The sequence below is a fragment of the Zonotrichia albicollis genome, chromosome 10 (assembly GCF_047830755.1).
Source record: "Zonotrichia albicollis isolate bZonAlb1 chromosome 10, bZonAlb1.hap1, whole genome shotgun sequence".
NCBI lineage: Eukaryota > Metazoa > Chordata > Aves > Passeriformes > Passerellidae > Zonotrichia > Zonotrichia albicollis.
In genome coordinates, this window is record NC_133828.1 from 31,551,980 (window position 1) to 31,572,811 (window position 20,832).

Here is a 20,832-nt window from a genome sequence, read left to right on the forward strand (position 1 = left end):
GCGGCGCCGTGGGCCCGGTTAAGCTGTCCCGGCTCGGAAGTGTTTTGCTTGCAGATAGGGCCGCTCTGATTTCACACTATCGTGTTAGGGCCGTCTTCCGTCCCTGAGTCAGCTGCCTGGCCCCCCGCCAGGGAAGAGTCATTTTTTCCTCCAAAAGAAAGTGTTTAACACTGCTCGCGGGACCTTCCAGGAAACCTCGTCAGGGAGCTGGAAAAACAAGAGTCTGCAGCCTGGTCCGTGCTGTGCAGCTCTGGCAGGGGGGGATGTAGCTTGGGAACTATTCCCATTGCTGTCAGTGGCCAGGGTCCCTCTGTACCGCCAAAATCTGTCTGCCCCACTTGGAAAGGTTTAAGGGGTGCAGCTGGTTGTGGTGTTGGTGCTGATGGGCGTGATGGTGGCTGGGGGGCTCAGAACTGGAGTGCAGAATTACTGGTGACGATGCTGCCATGCCTTGGCTGCCCCCCATCCTTTTGGGGCTGTGGAGCAGAGCCAGCTGCCCACACTGGACTTGAATCATGGTGCCAGGACTTTCCTGTGGAGGAGAGGCTGCATGTTTAGGGTTGGGCAGTGGCACTGTTGCTGCAGAAGCTCTAGGGCAGCTTGACCTGGCCTGAGAGAGGGAAGGGAAAGAACAGAAAGGGTGGGAGCCTGTCTGTAGTCAGGAAAGAAAAAGTCAAGGATGTTTGTGTGGCTGGATCCGTGCATTATCTGGGAGAAGAGTGGGCAGTGGGAGGAAAGGTGGGTCTGTGGTTCATTTGTCCTTCACCCGTGGGCTGAGTGCATCCATCCAGCTGGAGACACAAAGAGCTACGAGGCCACATACTGATTGCCTCCACCCGTCCTCCTACAGCCTATGGTGCATCTCCTCCACTCTCCCTTTCTGCCTCCCTGGTGCCACATGGCCCTTTGAGGCTGGATGAGCCCTGCGGAGCAGCAATCGCTGACTGTGTGGGTAGCCCCGGCCCCTGCCAGCCGTGGAGGAGAATTGCCAGGAATGATGCCTGGAAATAGTGCACGGGATATTTGGTAGATCCCAGTGGAGCAGGCAGTGCTTGCGTACGAATTGGGGGGCTGTGGGGGCATGGGGCTGGGGAGGACCTGGCTGCGATGTCTCTGCATGGTGGCGCCGGTGGGAGTGTGGAGGGTGCCGAGGAGACATCGATGCTGGTCGTTAAGTGTTTTGGCACACAGAAGAAATCGAAATCACCGGCTAATGGGACCCATTAGCTCCGTGCAGAGAGCCAGCAATTGATCTGGGGTCTCGTGTTCGTTTCTCCCCTTGCAGAGGTTGGGCACACACAAGGGCCCCTGGATGGGAGCCTCTACGCTAAAGTGAAGAAGAAGGACTCCCTCCACGGCAGCACCGGTGCCGTCAACGCTGCCCGTCTCCCGCTCTCAGCAGCGCCCAACCACGTCGAGCACACGCTCTCGGTGAGCAGCGACTCGGGCAACTCCACTGCGTCCACCAAGACCGACCGGACCGATGAGCCGGGGGTGAGCGGGGCACCCAGCGGCCAGGCGGTGCTGAGTCCTGAGGAGAAGCAGGAGCTGGATCGTCTCCTTGTTGGCTTTGGCCTGGAGAGCGCGCCGCCCATGCACAACCACGTGCCCGGCCCCGTGCCGGCGCGCCTGCCCACCATGCCGGGCCGCCATGTGGTGCCGGCTCAGGTGCATGTCAACGGGAACGCCGCGGCGCTGGTGGCCGAGCGGGAGACGGATATCTTGGATGATGAGCTGCCCAACCAAGATGGGCACAGTGTGGGCAGCCTGGGCACGCTTTCCTCCTTGGATGGCACCACCACTGCCAGTGAGACTGGCTACCAGGAGGCGCCTCGGGTGGGCAGCCTGTCCTCCCTGCCCAACGGCCCCTCGAGCTGCAATGGGGCTGAGAAGCTGCTGAAGGAGGGGCTGTACGATGGTGAGCCACTCTCCAACGGTGGCTACCCCTACAACAACCAGAACACCCTGATGGGCCACCACCTGCGTGACACGCTGCCTTCCTTGCGGCCCTCGGCATCCACTCAGGAGCACCTGGCTGGCTACCCACAGCGCCTACCGGGCTCCCACGCCCCAGGGTGGCTCCAGCCCCAGCCACTGCCCAGCTCCCAGCCCTACCTGTATGCCTACGACCACCCTGGAAGTTACCGCTCCCGGTCCTTCCCGGCAGTGGACACTGCCAAGTACGATGCCAACCCGGCGCTGCCCCAGGCCCCGGCTCGCAGTACCAGCAGCCGGGAGGCTGTGCAGAGGGGCTTGAATTCCTGGCAACAGCATGGGGGGAGCCGGCCACCTTCCCGGCTGCAGGAGGGCGGCATGGAGAGCCACAGCCCCAGCATCTCTAGCTGCAGCCCCCAGCCTAGCCCGCTGCAGACGGTGCCCCCACACAGCCACAGCATGCCCGAATTCCCCCGGGCGCCCTCTCGCCGGGAGATTGAGCAGTCCATTGAAGCGCTGGATGTCCTCATGCTGGACCTCGCACCTGGCGTCCACAAGTCGCAGAGTGTGCCTGCCACCTCCCGTCAGGACAAGCCAGCCGGACCCCTGCCCTCCTCCCTCTCCACCCAGCCCATTGCTGGTCTCTACGCCCGGCCAACTCCACAGGTGGCCCAGTCGAGGTCCTTTGGCACGTCCGTGAGCCCCGTGGTCTCTGAGCCTGGGAGCAAAGCCTATTCTCCCGGAGAGCTGGACTATGGGGTGCATGATTATCGGGAAAGCTATTCACCCTACAGCTACCAGCTGGCACCGCTGCCAGAGCCCAGGAGCTACAGCCATGCCCCGGCCGGAGCACAGATGGGCTCTGTCCCACTCAGCACCTCGTGCTACAGCCCTGTGGGGTCTCAGCAGCAACTCACCTCCTCCCCACCTTCCCCCACCGTCCCAGCACAAAACCAGATGCCCCTGAAGGGACCGGAGAGCTATGAAGACCTGTCGAGGTCGGCAGAAGAACCATTGAATCTGGAGGGCCTGGTGGCCCACAGGGTGGCAGGTAGGATCCTTTGGTTCCTAGGGGGGATGGGGAGGATCGCATGTCCCGAGTGCTGGAGCACACGAGGGTGGCATGCATGGTGCAGCTGGGGATAAGTGATGCAGAGACTCCTTGACCGTGCTGGATCTGGGCTTGGGACTGAGCCCCCTGCCATGGATGCATGCAGGGCAGGGGAGCAGCCTGTGCTGCTCTTCTTTGCTGGGATCCTCCTTTGCAGCTTCCTGTCTGCAGCAGCATTGCCCAGAGGGGAAAAAGGGGTGGCTGAGGGTATCAAATCCCCCCCATCCTGTTAGGGTAACAGGGTTGGTCTGTCCCTGGTGGTGGGGCCAGTTGCTGGATCTCTGGGGAATATGTTTCTTTTGAGGAGAATATGGAGAGTTTGGGAAAATGTTTTAATCTCTGGCTGAGGTTGTCCTGCCTGGACCCCACTTGGACATGGTGTTCTCCCTGCCTGGAGCATGATCTGGTATAGGGTCCCGGCAGAGAACTTCACTTGTCTTGTGTTTGATGTCTCTGTGCTCATCCCTGATTTCAGTCTTTTCTTTCCCCCCTGGATTTCTGGGTTTGGTGCTCAGACCTCCTCCTTGGGCAGCTGGAGTGCTGCTGGAGTGGAGACTAGGCTTTTGGGAACTAGGCTTTTGTCTGTCAGCTGTAGTTCTGCCCAGCTTGGCCTAGGGTGGTTTGAATCTGGACCTAGCTGTGGGGCAGTGGTCAGGGGCTGGGAAGACATTTCCCAGCCCTACCAGAGGGGTTTGGTGCTTGGTTGGGTGCACTGCTGAGTGTGGTGCTGTGGCTGGATGAAGGCATTAGCTCTGTGCTGTGGAGGGCAAGCTGCACCCACCAATCCCCTGCGCTCCTGCAGCTCTAGCTTAGGGGCTTTGGGGACACAAGAGTGTCCCAGCTGCCCAGAAAGAAGGTGCCATGGTGCTGTGGCAGCTTGGTGCCCTCCCTTCCCACATCTTCGGCTGCAGTTGTTCAATTGTGGAGTGACATTTGGGAAGGGTTTGGGGCTGTGGGCCAGCTTGTGATGCTGGGGCTTGGCAGCTCCGTCCCTTCTAACTCTGTGCTCAGTCCAGAAACTCGCTCGGCATTAGAGGGAGGGGGAAAAGGCTTGGCTGGAAAAATCCAACAGCATCAACCTCCCAGGAGTGGGAACTGAGTCACAGGGTGGGGGCAGGAGGGGTGCAAGTGGCAGGAGTGGGATTGAGGAGGGTCATAGAGTTATTGGAGGAAGTTTGCATCCATCTGGACCTGACCTCTGTGATCCAGATTAGATTCACAAAGGGTCACGGGGCTTTTGCAAAGAATTTAAACAAACCTAAGGACACATGGATGCCCAAACTGTGCTGTATGTCTGGATTTAATATTATAAACAGCACATGCCTGCCCTCCCCTGCTGCCCCATAGGAAGAATTAAAATGGGCTGGAAAAGTAGACAGTTCTAAGGAGAGGAGGAAGAGTATTTGCAGTGTGTGGGAAATGGACTTTTGATGGTGTCTACCAGAAACATCCATCCCCCCAACCATGAATGAGGTCCTCAGGGCTGGGCTGGGGTTACTGTTGTCCCCTTGTAGCCACTGGGCTTCCCAGGGAGGAGAGGGGCATGTGGGGGATGGCCCCAGCCTGTGGCCACCTGTCCCTGCTGGAGCTGGGCCTTCTGTGCTGAGGTGGGGACAGTGCAGGCGGGTGGCCTGACCTCTGGCGGGAACGAGGTGTCCTGAAGGCAGCGCTGGGAGGGGACAGCCAGCGGGGACCGTGGGGCATGGACATGTTTGTTTACATTCCCTGCTGCTATAAATTGCCTGCGTGTCCTGGCGCAGAGATGAGGAGCATCTCGCACCTCCTCCCTTCTTGGTGGGGGAATGCTCCCATTCCTTTTTCCCACTGATGATGGAGGGGAAGACATGGCACAGGGCAGCGCTGGCATGCCCAGCATCTCCCCACAGAGGGCAGGTGGTCCTGTCATCCTTTAAGACCCCCTTATCTCCTAGCAAGGCATCTGGGACCACCCCATCTTGTCCCAGCCCTGAGCATTCTGTGATGAAGGGGACCTGCATGGTGCCATCCCTGAGAGGATGGTGATGGGGCAGTTGTGGTGTTGCACAAGGCTACATATGACCAGGGGCCACCATTGATTTCCCATATGGGTTTATGTGGTGCCTGCAGCCAGGCAAGTTAGCTGATGGAAAAGCAGCTACAAGCAGAGGCTGAGCTCCTTCAGACCCCAGATTACCCCAGACTCAGCTGTTGGACCGCAGCTAATATTCTCTCTTCTTTCTCTCTCTCTTCCCCTGTGTTGTATCTCGTGACATTTGTCCTGTCTGCCCCTTCCTCTCTCTGTGGGGGATTGTGTCTGTCCTCTGTGACCTCCCACCCTCCTTGCACTCCCTGTCCTGGTATGCTGGCAGAGTACAACGCCAAGCTCAGGGAACTCAACAAGAGCACCAAAGTCCCCCGTCCTCCTCTGAGCCAGCAGCGGTCCTTCTCCGGTTTGTTCATTCCACCTCCTTCCCTTTCCCTCCTTCCTTGTTCTCCAACCTTCCCCATGCATCCTTCTCCTTCCATCTCTTGCATTCTTCCCCCCTCTCATCCTTCCTTCCTTTTCCCATCTTTTCTCTCTCCTTCCCCGTAATCACTCCCTCCCTCTCATTGTTCCTTCCACCTCTATGCATGCTGAGTGATCTGTGTGTTGCATGGATGTGGGATGGAGGAAGGCTCAGGAGACCATTTCCATGCAGGAATGATCCCTTTTCTCAGCAGAGTGATGGTCAGGGCTCCCATTGAGCTCCTCCAGTGATGGGGGAGCCCCTGGCCCTGGGTACAGACTCCTCTGCCCATGCTTGGTTTTGCATCTCATCCAAGCCTGGCACTGCTTGCTGGTGGGGCTTTCATTGCTGGGCCAGTTCTGGACCCTTGCTGCATCCCCTCCCAGCTTTGCCCTGACCACACCTCACCCCCTTGGGAAGCAAGGGCTGGGATGCAGGTCCACAGAACCCAGATATAGCCAGTTGTCAGCCCAGGAGGGTCTCTCCTATGTCAGTTTAGGGATCCCCATGTCTTGGTGTGCAGCTGGAGGGTGTGGGCTGCTGAGGCTGGGTTTTATGCAGTGTGACTCTTGCTCCTTGAAGGTGAGTTTGCCCTGGGTGATGTGTGCTGGTGACCTGCTTGGTGCTTGTGCACCCACTTGTTGCAGGGCAAGGAGAAGGTGGGAGATGGAGTGGGGAGTCACCATCTTTCTGTGTGACCTTTCTCTCCCCACTGGCACCTCGGGTTTCTCCCCAGGAGGACCAAAGAAGTTTGAACCCTCCCAGTCCTCAGCACAGAGTAAGGTATTTTATCATACCCATTTGGGGTAATCAGGCAGGATGTGGGGAGCAGTCTGTGCCAGGATGGGGTGAGTTGGGCTCTGGTGAGGAGCAGCACAGGACAACATGGCAGACAGGGAGTGAGTTTACATCTCTCTTCCCTGGGTGTTGCGTGTCCCCATTCACATCCCAAGGGCCTTGGGATATTTCTTTGTTCTTTCCTGTCTACTGTGGGGGTATGACCTGGCTCTTGCCAGGCAGTAGTTCTAGCATCTCATTGCCTAAAAGCAGCTCCCTCCTCATTTGGCCCAAAACCTGGCTCCCCAGATGCAAAATTACCTGGGTTTGCCATCGCTCCTGTTTCCTCCTTCCCCAGCTGTTGTGCTCCCTGCCCTTCCCCAGCCCTAGAGCTGTGCTGAGTGTGAGGGCAGTGGGTTGGTACTAGGTTAGCTGTAGGTTTTGGGTGAGAGGGTAAGGAGTGGGGTGCAGGCTCCTGCTCCCCCTTTGTGAACAGGAATCTGCCATCCTGCAGCCAGCCACGGCGTCCTTGGGACTCCAGTGACAGTACCGTGGCTAAGGGAGGCTGTGTCTGCTGAGGGGGCAAAGCAAGCTGGGGAAAGGAGAGTTTGTTTTTCAAGCATAGTTTCCATCCCATAAATCACCCAGGGGGTCGGGGGAGCCATATTCAGAGCCTGGGTTTCCTCCAGGCTTTGCTCTGGGCGGCCTGTGAAGTTTCCCACTCTCCGCTCCTGAACAATGAGTCCCTTTTTTCCCTTCTCCTCCCTCCCCTCCCTGTGGCCCCGGCCACTTTCCATGTCTGGGGAGCGGAGCAGCCAGGGCTTGCCGAGCTCCTGGGTGTCCCAAGGGGCCAGATCCAGCACCCTGTGGTTTGGTGACGTGAAGCCCTGGGGACGGAGCAGGGGAGGGAGTCCCATGCTGCAGATGTGGGATGTGCACTGATAGCCAGGCTCCATCCATCTGCCGAGTTTAGTGCTTCCCAAATGGAAACTGCAAAGCAAGGCAGGCGTGCACAGCTGGAGGAGACAGTCCCTGCCTCTCTGAAGTGCTTGGGCCCTGCAACTCACTTTGGAATGGGCCAAAGGATCCTCCTGTTGATGCTCCTGCAGCGTTCAGGAGAACCCATAGTGCACAAAGTGGAAGGAAAAAACAGAAAATATGAGAGTTTACTTTTTTCTCCTCCACTATCTTGTTTTTCCCTGTGCTCACAACTGCAGGCTTCAGTTTCTTCTTTTTTTTCTTCCCTTTAAGTGAAGAGCAGGACAAAAGATACAGGGTGGCCCTGTGCAATGCTGCCCATACCTGCAAGACAGCTTCCCAGGGACCCTCCCGGTCCCCCTGTTCTCTCCACGGGTCCTTTTAATGGCCATCTCCCGTGCCGGTGAGCACCTGCAGAAAGGATCGGGGGTTGTGTTTCAAAGCTGCTCTTAGTGGAATTTTCCAGGCCGCCTCTGCGGCTGGAGCCAGCCCCGTTGGCTCGCGTCCCCCGCCTCGCAGCCTGGCCGCCTCTCCCCCCGAGCCGCGATTTTATTGTTGTTGCCATTCACTGGGCTGATTATTTAGAAATGCGCCCGGGCCACCTCCTTCCCCGCTGCCCTGGCAGCCCTTGCCCCGGGCCGGGAAGGCTCTGGTGTGTGTGCTGAGCAGCCAGGAGGGGAGGTCAGCGTGGGTCCCATGCGGAGCCCCCGGGAGTGAGGGGAAGCAGCTGATGGCTGGTTTTCCTCCGCCAGCCCGTGGGAAAGGAGTTGGTGTTTGAAAAGTGCATTTCCTGGAGCGTGATGCTGGCCTTTCTCCTTTTTTTCTTTTTTTTTTCTTTTTCTCCTTTTTCTCTTTTTTTCTTCCCTAATGTGCTGACCAAGGGGAGCACGAGTGCTCAGCGATTGTGGGAAAAGTAGAGGGGACAGTGTTGTCACCTCTGCTAGTGGGTAGAAGTGTCTCTGAGCTGTGCCCATGGTACTCAGTGGGGTTGCTGTGCACTGAACTCAGCACCATCATCCATGAGCCCAGAGTAACCTCTTAACCAGATGAGGTGGGATAGAAAGTGTGTTTGGGTACTGTCAGGTGCTGGGAGAGTTGAGCTGCCCTGCCCTGTGCCAACTTTGTGTTCCTGGGCTTTATCCCAGCCAAGGAGCTCTCCACAGCCCAAGAAACCCAATCTCCTGTGATGACTTGGTCGCTCTGTTCTTCCCCCTGCCTGTGGACATTGGTGGCTGGGATCTGGGAAGGATGTTTGGGGGGAGATGGAGGGGAGATGCTGATCTCTCCTTTTAGAGAGGTTTTACACTGGGGACAGAGCAGCAGTGTTTTATTTAGGGTTCCCTGCACCATTTCTCTGATGGGTTCTTTCTTCTTTATACAGTGTTCCCTCTGCCTTGGGGATTCACAAAACCAGGCTTTTTCCACTGCTGTGGTTGAAGCCACATCTGGCTGTGGGTGCAGGGATGCAGGCTGAATACAGCTGTCCTTGTGCTGGCTGATTTGGTCATTTCCCACTATGATGCTGTCGGGAGTCCCTGTTGCTTCCCTGCTCTGCAGGGATGGGCTGTCTGGACTAATCTCAGGATGCTTTTGCCCCTTGCACCCACTGCTGGAGGTTGTCCCTGAAAATCTAATGGTGCTTGGGAGGGCTAGTGCAGCATTTCAGCCACTAGCCACAACCCTGCCTTGCTCTATCACCTGGTCTGGGGTCACTGTCGTAGTGCATATTTGCCCCAGCTACCCATGCTGGTCTGGGGCTTTGATGCAGGTGAGTGCTGCAGCTGAGACCTCTCAGGTCAGGCCTGAAGCATCTCCTGCTGGTCTCCATCTCAGCTGGCAGCTGCTCACCCCTGTGCTGCCCTGTGCTTGCCCTGCAGGGGCGCAGTCCCGGGAGAAGCCTCTGGAGGAGAGCGCTGTCCCTGCCCGCAAGCGGACTCCCAGCGACAGCCACTATGAGAAGAGCTCCCCGGAGCCGGGCTCGCCCCGCAGCCCCACCGTGCTCTCTCCTGAGGTGGTCAGCACCATCGCAGCCAACCCTGGAGGGAGGCCCAAAGAGGTGGGCTGGAGCAGAGGACTGCTGGGCTGGGGGATGGCTGACTGGGGAGACGTGCCTCCAGGGAGGGGGATGGCTTGGTCAGCATTCACGGCATCCACGGAGCTGGGCATCAGTGATGGTGTTTGTGGTGGTGGGGTGGTGGTTAGCAGAGAGGAGGTGAAACCCTTCCCTTTTCCTCCTCTGCCCTCTCCTTGGGGTGTCCTAGAGGTTTGTGCCCATCATGGAGATGGGACTGACTCTTTCTCCTGCTCTCCCCAGCCTCACCTCCACAGCTACAAGGAAGCCTTCGAGGAGATGGAGGGTGCCTCCCCCACCAGCCCACCCTCCAGCGGCGGTGAGATTTCTCCCCCCACCCCAGCCTTCCCTGTGTCACCACAAACCCCTTACTCCAACACCTGTAAGTGCCACGCCTCTGGGAGGCAGAGGGGCTCGGTGGGTGGCTCTGGGCAAGCCAGAAATTTGCCAAGGGTCAGGCAGCTCCAGGTTCCAGACACCCACCACCATGTTAACCACTCCTCCTCTCCATCCTCCTTTCTCCTCCCTATCCTGCCACTCCATGCTGCTGTCAGCATCCCATTTACTTCAGCACCACATATTTGGCACGCTCTTCTTGGCTTTTCCCCACTCTCTACTCACTGGGGTATTACTTTGCTGGGATCCCAAGGTGGGATGAGAAGAGAGGCATGCTATGACCCCATCCCGTCCTGCATCTCCCCATTTTTCCTACTGGCATGGCATGAAGAGAAGCAAAACTGCAGTGGCAGGCGAGTGGGAGGGAGGCAGGAGGGACTGAAGATCAGGAGGGCAGACTCACACCACATCACTTCTTGCTCACAGTTTCAAGGGCAGGAGGGGCAGAAGGCTGGGATGCCCTTTGCATGCTGCATCTTTTGCTCTCTGCTCCTCCAGCGCAGTGTCTCTGTTCTGACCTACCCTCTCTGTCACGGTGGGTTTGTGTGGACTGGGTTTGTGTGACCAGCTTGAGCAACGAGCCCTGAGGAGCAGCCACATGTCAGCACAGCACGACTCGGGCCAGAGCAGTGCAATGGAGCAGCCAGTCAACTGGGAAACCCATTGAAAAGATGACAGCCCCCCATCCCGTCTAAAACACTTCTGTAGGCTGAAGGCTGAGGGATGCTCTAGGTTGGGGATGCTTGGGCTGAGCACAGCCCCTTCTGATGCCATGGTTGCAGTGAAGCCACCTGCCCCCCACAGCTCAGCCTATGGGGCTTGGAAAAGTTAACAATTTTCTTGGGTACTGTTGCTCTTCCTTCCCTGCAATCCTCTGGTATTTGAACCCTGTCTCTCGGGATGAGTGTGGGAGCATTGCTGGGTGCTTGGCAGCTTGGAAATGGCCCTGTTGTTCCTGGGAACTGAGACCGCGGCCCGGGGCAGCAGCAGCTCCTTTGGCAGTGGCTCAGTGGCTTTGGGAGATGAGTCACTTGCAGAGGTGACGGGAGCAGCCTGGCTGGGGTCGTGGCCCCGAGACCGTGCTGCTTATCCAGCACCAGCCAGGGAAGCATGGGAAGCTTGAAGCTGCAGCTTTCAGGCTTTGCCAAAGTGGTCCTGAGGGATACGGGAGCAATTCCCCTCTGTTGGAGATGGTAGTCCTGGGAGAATTCCTGGCCCTGTGAGGACCCTGCTGCTCATCAGCCAACTGAGGTGTGAGCTGACACTGTGCCTTGGAGTCAGCTGGATCTGAGGGAATCAGATGCTCACTGGGGAAGGTGCTGCTGTCTTAGTTTCCCAGGAACTTGGCTGCTCAGCTGCTCCAGCCCCAGGCTGCTGGGTGGACCTGGCCTCGGGGCAAAGGTCTGGCTTTCCTCTGGACCTCCCACCACCCACTGCCTCCCTGCCTCGCCACAGGCCCTGTGCCTGTGCCACCAGTCAGAGACATTCAGACACTGCTGGAGGCTCGTGCCCTTTGGTCTCTCTTGCTGAACATGATGCCCTGAGGTTTCCCCTGATACAGGAAAATACAGCATCAGGGAGATGGGGCAAACCCAGTGGGTAGGAGGGGGAGGAGGTGCAATCTGCTTGGGGCGGCCTGCCCTGCCCTGTGAAACCCCATGCCATCCATACCATAGCCATACACACATACACAGCTCCTCCTGGTGTGTATGTCTGGGCACAGGGCTGCAGAACTCACATGTACATTGCCAGCCCTCTGTGTGAACATCCTCATCCACCCATTGAGCTGGTCGGGAGGGCAGGGGTTTTTTGGCAGTCCTTCTGTCCCTTTTGTGGGGCTGATGAGCTGCTCTGGGCAGCTGGATTCCAGCTCGGCCAGATGTGGGGATTGGCAGAAAGGAGTTCAGGTGTGGGAGAGCTGGGCTGGGATGGCTGCTCACATAGGGGAAATGAAAGGGGCTTCATGTCTTTATGGTGGGACTTCATGGGGATGGTGCTGGGAGATGGGGTCTGGGCCTGTCCTGGTGGGAGTTGCCCCCTTTCTCCATCCTGCCAGCTTTGCAGTGGGGCAGAGGGCTTGTTCCCAGTCACCTCCTGCCCTGTGTCCTCTCCCAAATGAAGAGGGGGATCAGCATCCTTCTGAAGGGTGTTGCTTCATACAAGGACATCTCGTGTTCTCAGCAGCCCTTCCTTGCAGCTATTGGGTGGGATGGGTTACAGGGTTCTGAACCCATGGGCAGCTCCAGCCTTTCTGAGGCATCACCTCCCACCCTGCTCTAACATCCTTGTGTCCACTGTGCCAACAGTGCGTTCTCCCCCTGGCCTGGCCAAGACCCCGCTCTCAGCACTGGGGCTGAAGCCCCACAACCCGGCTGAGATCCTGCTGCATCCAGTGGGAGGTGAGTGCGGACATGAGTGGGGACTGCAGGCAGATCTTTGTGTGGGGGCATCTGTGAGGATATCCTGGAAGGGTCCCTAGTTTGGAGAAGGCACTTCCACCTCCCTTTTGGGGCCAGGTGGCCGTGGGGGTCCTTGTTGCCTTTTGTGGGGCCTCTGGGACTGTGTAAGTATGTGGGATGTTTGTCTGCTCTGGGGGACTCCACGCAGTAGGGTCTTCAGCAGTGAAGGCTAGCAGATAACCCTGTGGCCCTGTTTCCTGCTCAGCCCCATACTCTTCCCTCTCCCACCCCCTACATTCCTTTTCCTCCTCCCTAGGACAGCTGGAGACAGTTTGCTCTCTGGGAGTTGGGCCTGTCAGCCAGAACAATATCCAGAGCTCTTTCTATCCTGGACAGCAGTATTTTAAGTGCAAAGGCCCTGCTGTCCTGGGGACGTGTCCTGGAGTAGCCTGCCAAGCCAGACCTTACTGCTCCCCAGCACCCAGGGCCCCTTCCTGAGCCAGCTCAGGGCTGAGTGTGACCTCCTCAAACCCATCTAAGCTTGGGGGCCAGAGGTTGATTGAGCTCATACTGTAAGACCCTTATCCCTCTGCCCTCAAGGGTGAGCTGATGCTTTCCTGGTGTTTGCTGGGCTTTTGGGAGCAGCCCTTTGGTTACTCTCTTCTGCACTGTTCCCTCTTTCCCATCTGAAGCCAGCCTCCTGCGTTCTGGACATCATTTCTGGGATGTTGATGTGATGTGGGGATGTCTGAGGCTGGGTGTCAGTTTGGAGCACTTCCAGTGTGGGGCTCTCCTTTGTGCTCTGTGTGCCCCTGCCTGAGCAAGGCAGAGCTGCTTAACTCTGATTTCTCTTTCTGTCTCGCACCTCCCTTCCTCCTCTCCCCCCTCCCATCACTCCCCTGCCCCTCCGTCTCTCAGAGCTAGAAGGGGAAGCGGGCGGTGACTCTGAAGAAGGTAAGAAAGGCTTTTCTTTCTCTCTATCTCTCTTCCTCATGCAACCTCACTGTTGGACTGTCCCTCAGAGCAGGCCCAGGTGTCTGTTCCAGCAGCCTTCCCTTGTGCTGTCCCTCAGGGATATAGGAGCCTGAGTCTTGCCTGTGCTGCTCCCTTCAGAGAAGGGGCACAGCATGCCTTGTGTCGTGGTAGGATTTCTCAGTGTCCAAGTTGGACCTGGAGGTCTGTCACACTGTGTGTCAGTCATCCCTGGGGACTGAGAGCTCCTGAAGGTCTGTCACACTGGGTGTCAGTCGTCCCTGCAGACTGAGAGCTCCTGAAGGTCTGTCACACTGTGTGTCAGTCGTCCCTGGGGACTGAGAGCTCCTGAAGGTCTGTCACACTGTGTGTCAGTCGTCCCTGCGGACTGAGAGCTCCTGAAGGTCTGTCACACTGTGTGTCAGTCGTCCCTGGGGACTGAGAGCTCCTGAAGGTCTGTCACACTGTGTGCTGTCATCCCTGGGGACTGAGAGCTCTTTGTCAGTGAGTCGCATCCTTACTGGTGGCACACTGGGGATGCTGGCACGCTACAGCCAGCTTTGGATGAGCCTGGCGGGGATCTGGGAGCAACAGCCCCTGTTTTAGTCTCCTTCCCTCCCCTTTTGGCTTTGCTGTTGCCATTCAGAGTGAAAATAAACCAAAGTGCAGCACAAAAGGTCAGCAGGCGCAGAGGCCACCAGTGTGTTGCCAGCACGGCCGGCTGGGCAGTGGTGCAGCACCAGCAGCTGGTGCACATCTCCTGCCCCTCAGGCAGCTGCCCAAATTCCCCCCAGCTCTCCTGTCTCTGGGTTGTGCCGCTTTGGGGATGCCAAGGGTGGGGCTGAGCTGGGACATCAGTTCAAGTGTGGCTGTGCTGACGGTGCAGGCACTGTGGGCTCTGGGATGGCACATCTCGTGTGGGGACAGAGGCTTTGGGAGTGGCTGTGATTGCTTGGAGTGCTGCCTGCTAGGTAACGGTTGCTGGGTGGTTTTGCTTCCTCCTTTATTGCATTTTTGCGCTCTCTGAGCTGGGTTGAGGAACTGTATGTTCAGGATGGGTTTTGGGGAAAGAGTGTCTCTTCTTGGTGGGTGTGGTGCTTCCTCTAGCCCTAGCAGCCATCAGCATTTCTCCTTGGAAGTTTCTCAAAATGCTCACAACCAAAATCTGAACACTGTGTCATAGTGGAGAAAGTATTTGCTTGAAAAAAAAAGTTCTACTTTCAGAACTGATTTTTCAGTTATGGCTTTTGGGTTACATTAAAGGAAGCAAAGCTGGGATAAAACCAGGCTTTTATCCCATAAGTTCCCCCAATCTTTACCATTTCTATGCAGCTTTAAGCTTCCAAAGACTAAAACATTGCCTCTCCTCTCCTCTCCTCTCCTCTCCTCTCCTCTCCTCTCCTCTCCTCTCCTCTCCTCTCCTCTCCTCTCCTCTCCTCTCCTCTCCTCTCCTCTCCTCTCCTCTCCTCTCCTCTCCTCTCCTCTCCTCTCCTCTCCTCTCCTCTCCTCTCCTCTCCTCTCCTCTCCTCTCCTCTCCTCTCCTCTCCTCTCCTCTCCTCTCCTCTCCTCTCCTCTCCTCTCCTCTCCTCTCCTCTCCTCTCCTCTCCTCTCCTCTCCTCTCCTCTCCTCTCCTCTCCTCTCCTCTCCTCTCCTCTCCTCTCCTCTCCTCTCCTTCCCACTGAACCCTCAGGAGCTCAAGCTGTCCTGCTTCTCTGTCCCCTTGCATGATGGTTGTCCCCCAAGCAAGGATGTCCAGTGACTCCGCACTGCCCAGGCTGAGTGGCCACCATGGGCCTCTAGCCCTGCTTCATCCTCTGTGAAATGATATTTTTGGGCATTGAATTTATAGTTCTGAGAAGGGACTGGTGTTTTGGCTTACTGCTGGCTCAGGGCCCTCTGCACTTAGCCACACATTCCAGGAGCCACACTTCACGGGCACAGTCCCTGCCCCTCCGTGCTCTGCCTAGCACATCCCAGCTGGAATGGCTGCCCTCTGTATGGGCTCGGAAGATGCTTTGGCAGTGTGGGAGCTCAGGATGTGGCTGTCAGCTCTGAGGAGGCTTTAAAACAGCCTGACACAGATGCATCACTGGGGATTTCTGGCCAGCGTGCAGCCGTGCTTGGATTTGGGATTCCCAAACAAATGCCCATCTCCTTGGTGACTCAGAGTTTCTCTATTTTCCCACCCATTTTCCCATCTCCGGAGTCCCTTCCAAAAAAACACAAGGAGGCAAGATCAGATTTTTCAGCCTAAAAAAATCCTGCCTGAAACTTTCTAACTTTTCTCCTGTCCTACATTGAATCAATGTACTGGAACCTGTGCCCAATGCCACACACCTCACTGTGGCACAGCCCCCAAGCCCCCTGCTCCTGCCTTTTTGGGAGGGGGTGGCATTTTCACAGCCCTATGGTCCTAACCTCTTGCAGGCTGACTCATATGTACTGTCTGGCTAATTTTAGTCTGGGCTGGGGAGCTGGGAAGGGGAAAAGTGAGTAGCTGTGAAATTAATTTAATTACCTAAGCTGCAATGGATTTCTTGCAGCTGCCCTGGGTAGTGCCTCATCCCTGTCACTCAGGATGTCCTGCCTTAGATGCTGGTACCCAGCCTGTGCAGAGATCCGCGGTCTGGTTTTGGCTCAGTTCTTTCCTAGGGTTGTTGGCCAGGGACATCAGCCCAAGGGAGGGACTCCTCCCCTCTCCATAGGCAAATGCAGCACAGAGATGCTGTGGGGGAAGGAGTGGGACCTATGACAGTCTTTTTCCTTGCATGTGTCTGCTCCAGCTCAGAACGTGGAGCTGTGCATTGGCGTTGCTGATGGTGAGCAGGCCAGCTTGCCAGCAGGCTGAGCCAGAGCCCAGCCGTTATGACTAATAATAACAATAATAATGTTTGTAATGCTAATTACTACTGCAGAGCTGCTTTGGGCATGGCCAGCCTGGAGGCAGGGACCAGCAAGGCTGCCTGGCCCATAGGATTTGATGCCAGTGGATCTTGTGTAGGGCAGGCTGAGGTGTGACATGGCTGCGGGGCTTGGGGGAATGGGACTGAAGCTGCAGCCCCTTGCTCTGGTGCAGCTTTTGGTGGGGCTGCAGCTTCAGTCTGCAGCCTGTGGGGCTGTCACAGGGATAGGGTCCAGCCTGGGTGGAACAGGAGGTAGGGGACAATGTATAAGAGAGGACTGGCTCTGGTGTCTGCCATGGCTGGTAATGGCCAGCCCAGCCCGCTGCTCCTGGCACGGGACGGCTTGGCGGCTCTAAAGGAAAATTGCTTTTCTTGCTCGTGGGCTCTGGTTTCAAGCTGGGCTGGGAGTGAAGTGTTGGATGCTGCAATGGAAATAGCTGGAGTTGCCCTCTGGTCTGCTGCTGGAGATGGCTGGCAGAGGTGGGCTGCAGGGAGCACAGGGCAGTGTCATCCGTGCTGTGTGAGTCAGCGCAGGCTGGGCAGTGTCACTGGCTCTATTTTTAGGGGCTGTGGATGAACAGGGAGCAGTACGTGTTCTCTGTGGCATCCTGGGTGGGAGGGATCCTGACTCAGAGCAGGGTGAAGGGGCTGTGGCAGGCAGAGGGATCGTGGTCCCATGTTCCAGTCCCCTCAGAGAAAGAGGTGATTCCCCTCCCCGTGTCCTGGCTGGGGTCTTCAGCATTCTTGAAGCAACTTCAAGGTCTTGAATGAGCCAGATGTGGTTTTGTGCAATCCCTGGTGGAAGAGGTGGGGAGAAATGTTCAGCTGGAGGAGGTCAGCTCAGGCACCTTCACTGGTGTGAAATGTGGGTCCTGGGAATGGTGTGGCCCCTTTTCCATGCAAGCTGTAGGCTCATCTGTTTTCACCTCTCTCTTGCTGCAGAGCCCAGGAGCTATGTGGAGTCAGTGGCGCGCACGGCCACCACGGGCAGGGGAGGGACACTGCCCACTGCCCAGCCCGCTGCCCAGCCTGCTGCCCAGCCCGCAGGCCCAGAGGTGCCCACCAGGAATGGCACTTTCTCCAACTCCTTCATCGCCCCCAGCCCTGTCTCCACCAGCAGCCCTATTCACAGCATGGATGGGTAAGGCAGTGGGAGCACGTCCCAGGGGCTGGTGGGGCTGGGGCTGAGCCCTGCCTGGTGCACAGGCTTAGAATCACAGAGTCACAGAGTCATTAGGGTTGGAAAAGACATCCAAGATCCTCATTGAGTCCAGCCAACACCACCAAGCCAACTAAATCAGAGCACTAAGTGCCACATTCAGTTGTTTCTTGAACGTCTCCAGGGATGGTGCTTGTTCCCACATGGAAACTGCCTTTGCAAAGACCCCCATCTCTCCATGCAGAGTTTGGGTATCCCAGCCAGCTCTACACTTTGGTGTTCTGAGAACACAAATCTGGGTCACTGCTGGTTACTTGGTGGTTACTGGACCTCAGAAACCTCTCACCTCGCCCCTGGAATTGGAAGAGAGATGGGTTGTGCTAACCCCTAGCCCTGTGTTAGGCTGAGCGTACGTCCTCTGGGGTGAGATGAAGCCATTGTCCCTGTTCCCTGTCTACCCTGCCCACAAGATGTTCTGCAACCACACAGGCTGGCAGGGCAGGATAAATCAGGGGTTTGCTGATCGCTGAAAATCGCTCTGTTCCCCAGAGAGACATACTTTGGGATTTATGGTGGAGCTAAAGCTGTGTCCATGAAGCTGACTGGACCATTCCCATGGTTGCCTCTGAACAACCAAGTAGCTGACTGGCTCTATGCCTCAGTTTCCCTGTGTGCCACATGCAGGAAGGTGCCAGTTCCAGTCAGCAGCAGGAATGAGTGATGGAACTGAATTCTGGCTTTCTTTGTCTCTCCCTAGGGCCTCCCTCCGTAGCTACCCATCAGAAGGCAGCCCCCATGGCACGGTTACACCTCCCCATGCCTCAGCTGAGCCCTTGTACCGCTCGCCTGTTGGCTCACAGGTGCCCTCTGCTCACAGCAGCTACCAAAACTCGTCTCCATCTTCATTTGCAATGGTCCAAGGAGGGGTCCCAAGCTCAGCATACAGCAGCCCTGACTACCCTGATGGCCGAGCTGCTGGGCCAGAACCCAGAATCCTTCAGCCAGAACCCCAGGCTCGGCCACAGCCACAGGTCAGTGTGGTGGGGGTCCACACCCTGCCAGGGAGCCCCCGCAGCCTGCACCGGACAGTGGCTACCAATACCCCGCCCAGCCCTGGCTTCGGGCGAAGAGCCATCAACCCCAGCATGAGCGCTGCTCCTGGCAGCCCCGGGCTGGGCAGGCATGCTGTGATGGCCCATGGCAACCTGGTGGCCCCACCAGGCAGCCCCAGCCTGTCCAGGCACCAAGCAGCGGCAGCCACATCCCCTGGCAGCCCCCTGTATGGCTACTCCAGCCCAGAGGAAAGGCACCTGACCCTGTCTCGGCAGAGCAGCTCCTCTGGCTACCAGCCTCCCTCCACGCCGTCCTTCCCTGTGTCCCCGGCGTACTACCCCGGCACGAGCACGCCACACTCCTCCTCCCCGGACTCGGCTGCCTACCGCCAGGGCAGCCCCACCTCGCAGCCTGCTCTGCCCGAGAAGCGGCGCATGTCGGCCGGGGACCGCTCCAACAGCCTCCCCAACTATGCCACTGTCAACGGCAAGGTGTCCTCTCCCCTCTCCAGCGGCATGTCCAGCCCCAGCGGCGGGAGCGCCGTTGCCTTCTCCCACACTCTGCCGGACTTCTCCAAGTTCTCCATGCCAGGTAAGGGATGCTCTTGGAGGTTCCTGCGTCCCCCTGCCCTACTCAGGGCTCTCCCCTCCTCCTCCTTGCTGGCTGTCAGGAAAGGGATTGCAGCCGTGTCCTGATTTACCCCTCCTGTCCATCCGCAAACCAAAGGCACCGCTGGGGCCAGGGCCATTTCCTGCGCTTTCTGACAAATCCAAACAGGAAAAACACCGACTAGCATCTCTGGCATAAACAGCTTCCAGAGATGTGTGTGAGGAGATGAAAACTCCTGGAGGCGATTTTTCTCTGCCGTGGGGATGCACTGACCTCTTGGCCTCATTCCCAGAGGGCTTTACCCCACTGGGACCCCGCTGCCTCCTCATTTCCAATGGTGCCGTGCCCCAGGTGCCATCCTGCCTGGTACACTTCTGCCAGCTCTGGTTACAGACACCTTGGTGACGTCAAGATTGGGCTGATAGGAGCAGGGGAATAAAGCTGTGGGGCAGCGGTGGCTCCGGCTGCTGGGCCAGTTTCCCTGCTGAGCAGGCAGCCCTTTGTGGGCACTCTGGCACTCGTCCTGGCCCTGTGACTTCATGGCCAAGGACCTTTCCCAGGGGGGAAGCATGAGCAATTAAAACCTGTAACAATTAACAAGCAGCTTGGAGAGGGGAGTGAGCCCCCTGCCTCTCCGAAGGTGACCAGATTGCTGAGGGCTGATAACATGTCTCCAGCAGAGATGCTATCCAATCCTCTTGGTTGTTTGGCTGGTTGTTTTTGGAGAGCAGGTGATTGTAAATGTTGCCTGAGTAAATGACAGCTTCACAGCCAGAGGACCAGCTCCCGTTGTGGCTGTGCCTCTGGTGGGCACTGAACAAGGCACAGTCAGGCTGGGGCTCTTTGCCTAGGGTAGATTGACCTGTCCATTTCCTCTTCTCAGAGCAAAGATAAGGGAAGAAATTTACTTTTATGAAGTGTGATCCAAATCTTGAACATTAGAGAGCAGTGAAGGTCCTCTGAAGTCAGCATCTCTCTGGCACCTCCGGACATACTTCTTTCCTCCAACAGTTTTTATTTCACCTGGCCAGCTTCTTTTAAAGAATTCCCATTTAATCTCTGGCTGTGTGCCATAGGGGCTCATCTGACACACAGCCCTTTGAGGCCCCTCGTGCTTAGATTTAGCTTTAGATGCCCAGCAGCCCCATAAGCTCCAGGTAGTGATCAGCCTGTCTGGGTATGGGGAACTGGGCTGAGGTTGGTGCAATGGGCTGGATCTGAAAGGAGGTGGACTGGATGCTTTGGCTGGATGTAGAGTTTCAGATACAGCATCTTTTAACTTTTTTCTTGTCTTTTCTTCCCTTTCCTGCAGACATCAGTCCTGAGACTCGTGCCAATGTCAAGTTTGTGCAGGATACTTCCAAGTACTGGTACAAACCAGATATCTCCAGGGAGCAGGGTAAGTAGATGACACAGGATTGGGAGTTGGGGTGTGTCTGGGATCACAGGGATTACCAAGGATTTCCTTTATGGATTGGGTTGAGAGTGAAGGTTTATAATGACTGCTCAGGCTGCTGCAGATGTGGGATTGAAGCCCCATTCAACTGCAGGTTTGTGTGATGTGGGCTCTTCAAACCTTCCTCTTGGTAGAAGAGCTCCAGTCCCTGCAGTGTGCAGTGGATCTTTGTTTGCAGTTCAGGGTGCAAAACACCTGGCTGTTGAGCTAATAATGCTCAGAGGTATCTTGGAAACATGGCTAAAAAGAGTGGGGAGAACAAGGAGGCGGCAGGATGCCTTCAGGGGCATGGTCCCAGCATTTGGGCCTTGGCTCCTGCTTGCTCTGCAGTATTTGGTTGCTCAGACATAGGCAGGGTGGGAACTGGGGATGCTGACACAAGGGCAGGGGAGGTGGGGGCAGATGAGCCTGAGCCTGGCAACCCACTCAGCCATGCAGGAGGCACGGTAACATTGTGGTGCCTGGCTAGGAGAGCTGGGGCACTCCATCCAACCCACGTCTGCTGGTGTCTTCAGGGTGTGTTGGTT

The 20,832-nt window shown here is 57.0% G+C and overlaps 1 protein-coding gene across 18 annotated transcripts in view; it reads left to right on the forward strand.

Moving 5' to 3' along the window:
- TNS1 (tensin 1) overlaps window positions 1-20,832 on the forward strand; it is a 66,192-nt gene that overhangs the window by 40,396 nt on the left and 4,964 nt on the right. For 10 of the 18 annotated variants that reach the window (XM_074548696.1, XM_074548694.1, XM_074548702.1 and 7 more), the window contains 9 exons: window positions 1,286-2,986; window positions 5,395-5,475; window positions 9,165-9,343; window positions 9,602-9,740; window positions 12,061-12,153; window positions 13,072-13,107; window positions 16,971-17,169; window positions 17,945-18,831; window positions 20,162-20,248. In XM_074548696.1, the coding sequence (XP_074404797.1) occupies window positions 1,286-2,986; window positions 5,395-5,475; window positions 9,165-9,343; window positions 9,602-9,740; window positions 12,061-12,153; window positions 13,072-13,107; window positions 16,971-17,169; window positions 17,945-18,831; window positions 20,162-20,248 (3,402 nt within the window). The remainder of the gene's footprint in view (window positions 1-1,285; window positions 2,987-5,394; window positions 5,476-9,164; window positions 9,344-9,601; window positions 9,741-12,060; window positions 12,154-13,071; window positions 13,108-16,970; window positions 17,170-17,944; window positions 18,832-20,161; window positions 20,249-20,832) is intronic. The other 8 variants (XM_074548695.1, XM_074548692.1, XM_074548699.1 and 5 more) reach the window with 8 other exon arrangements.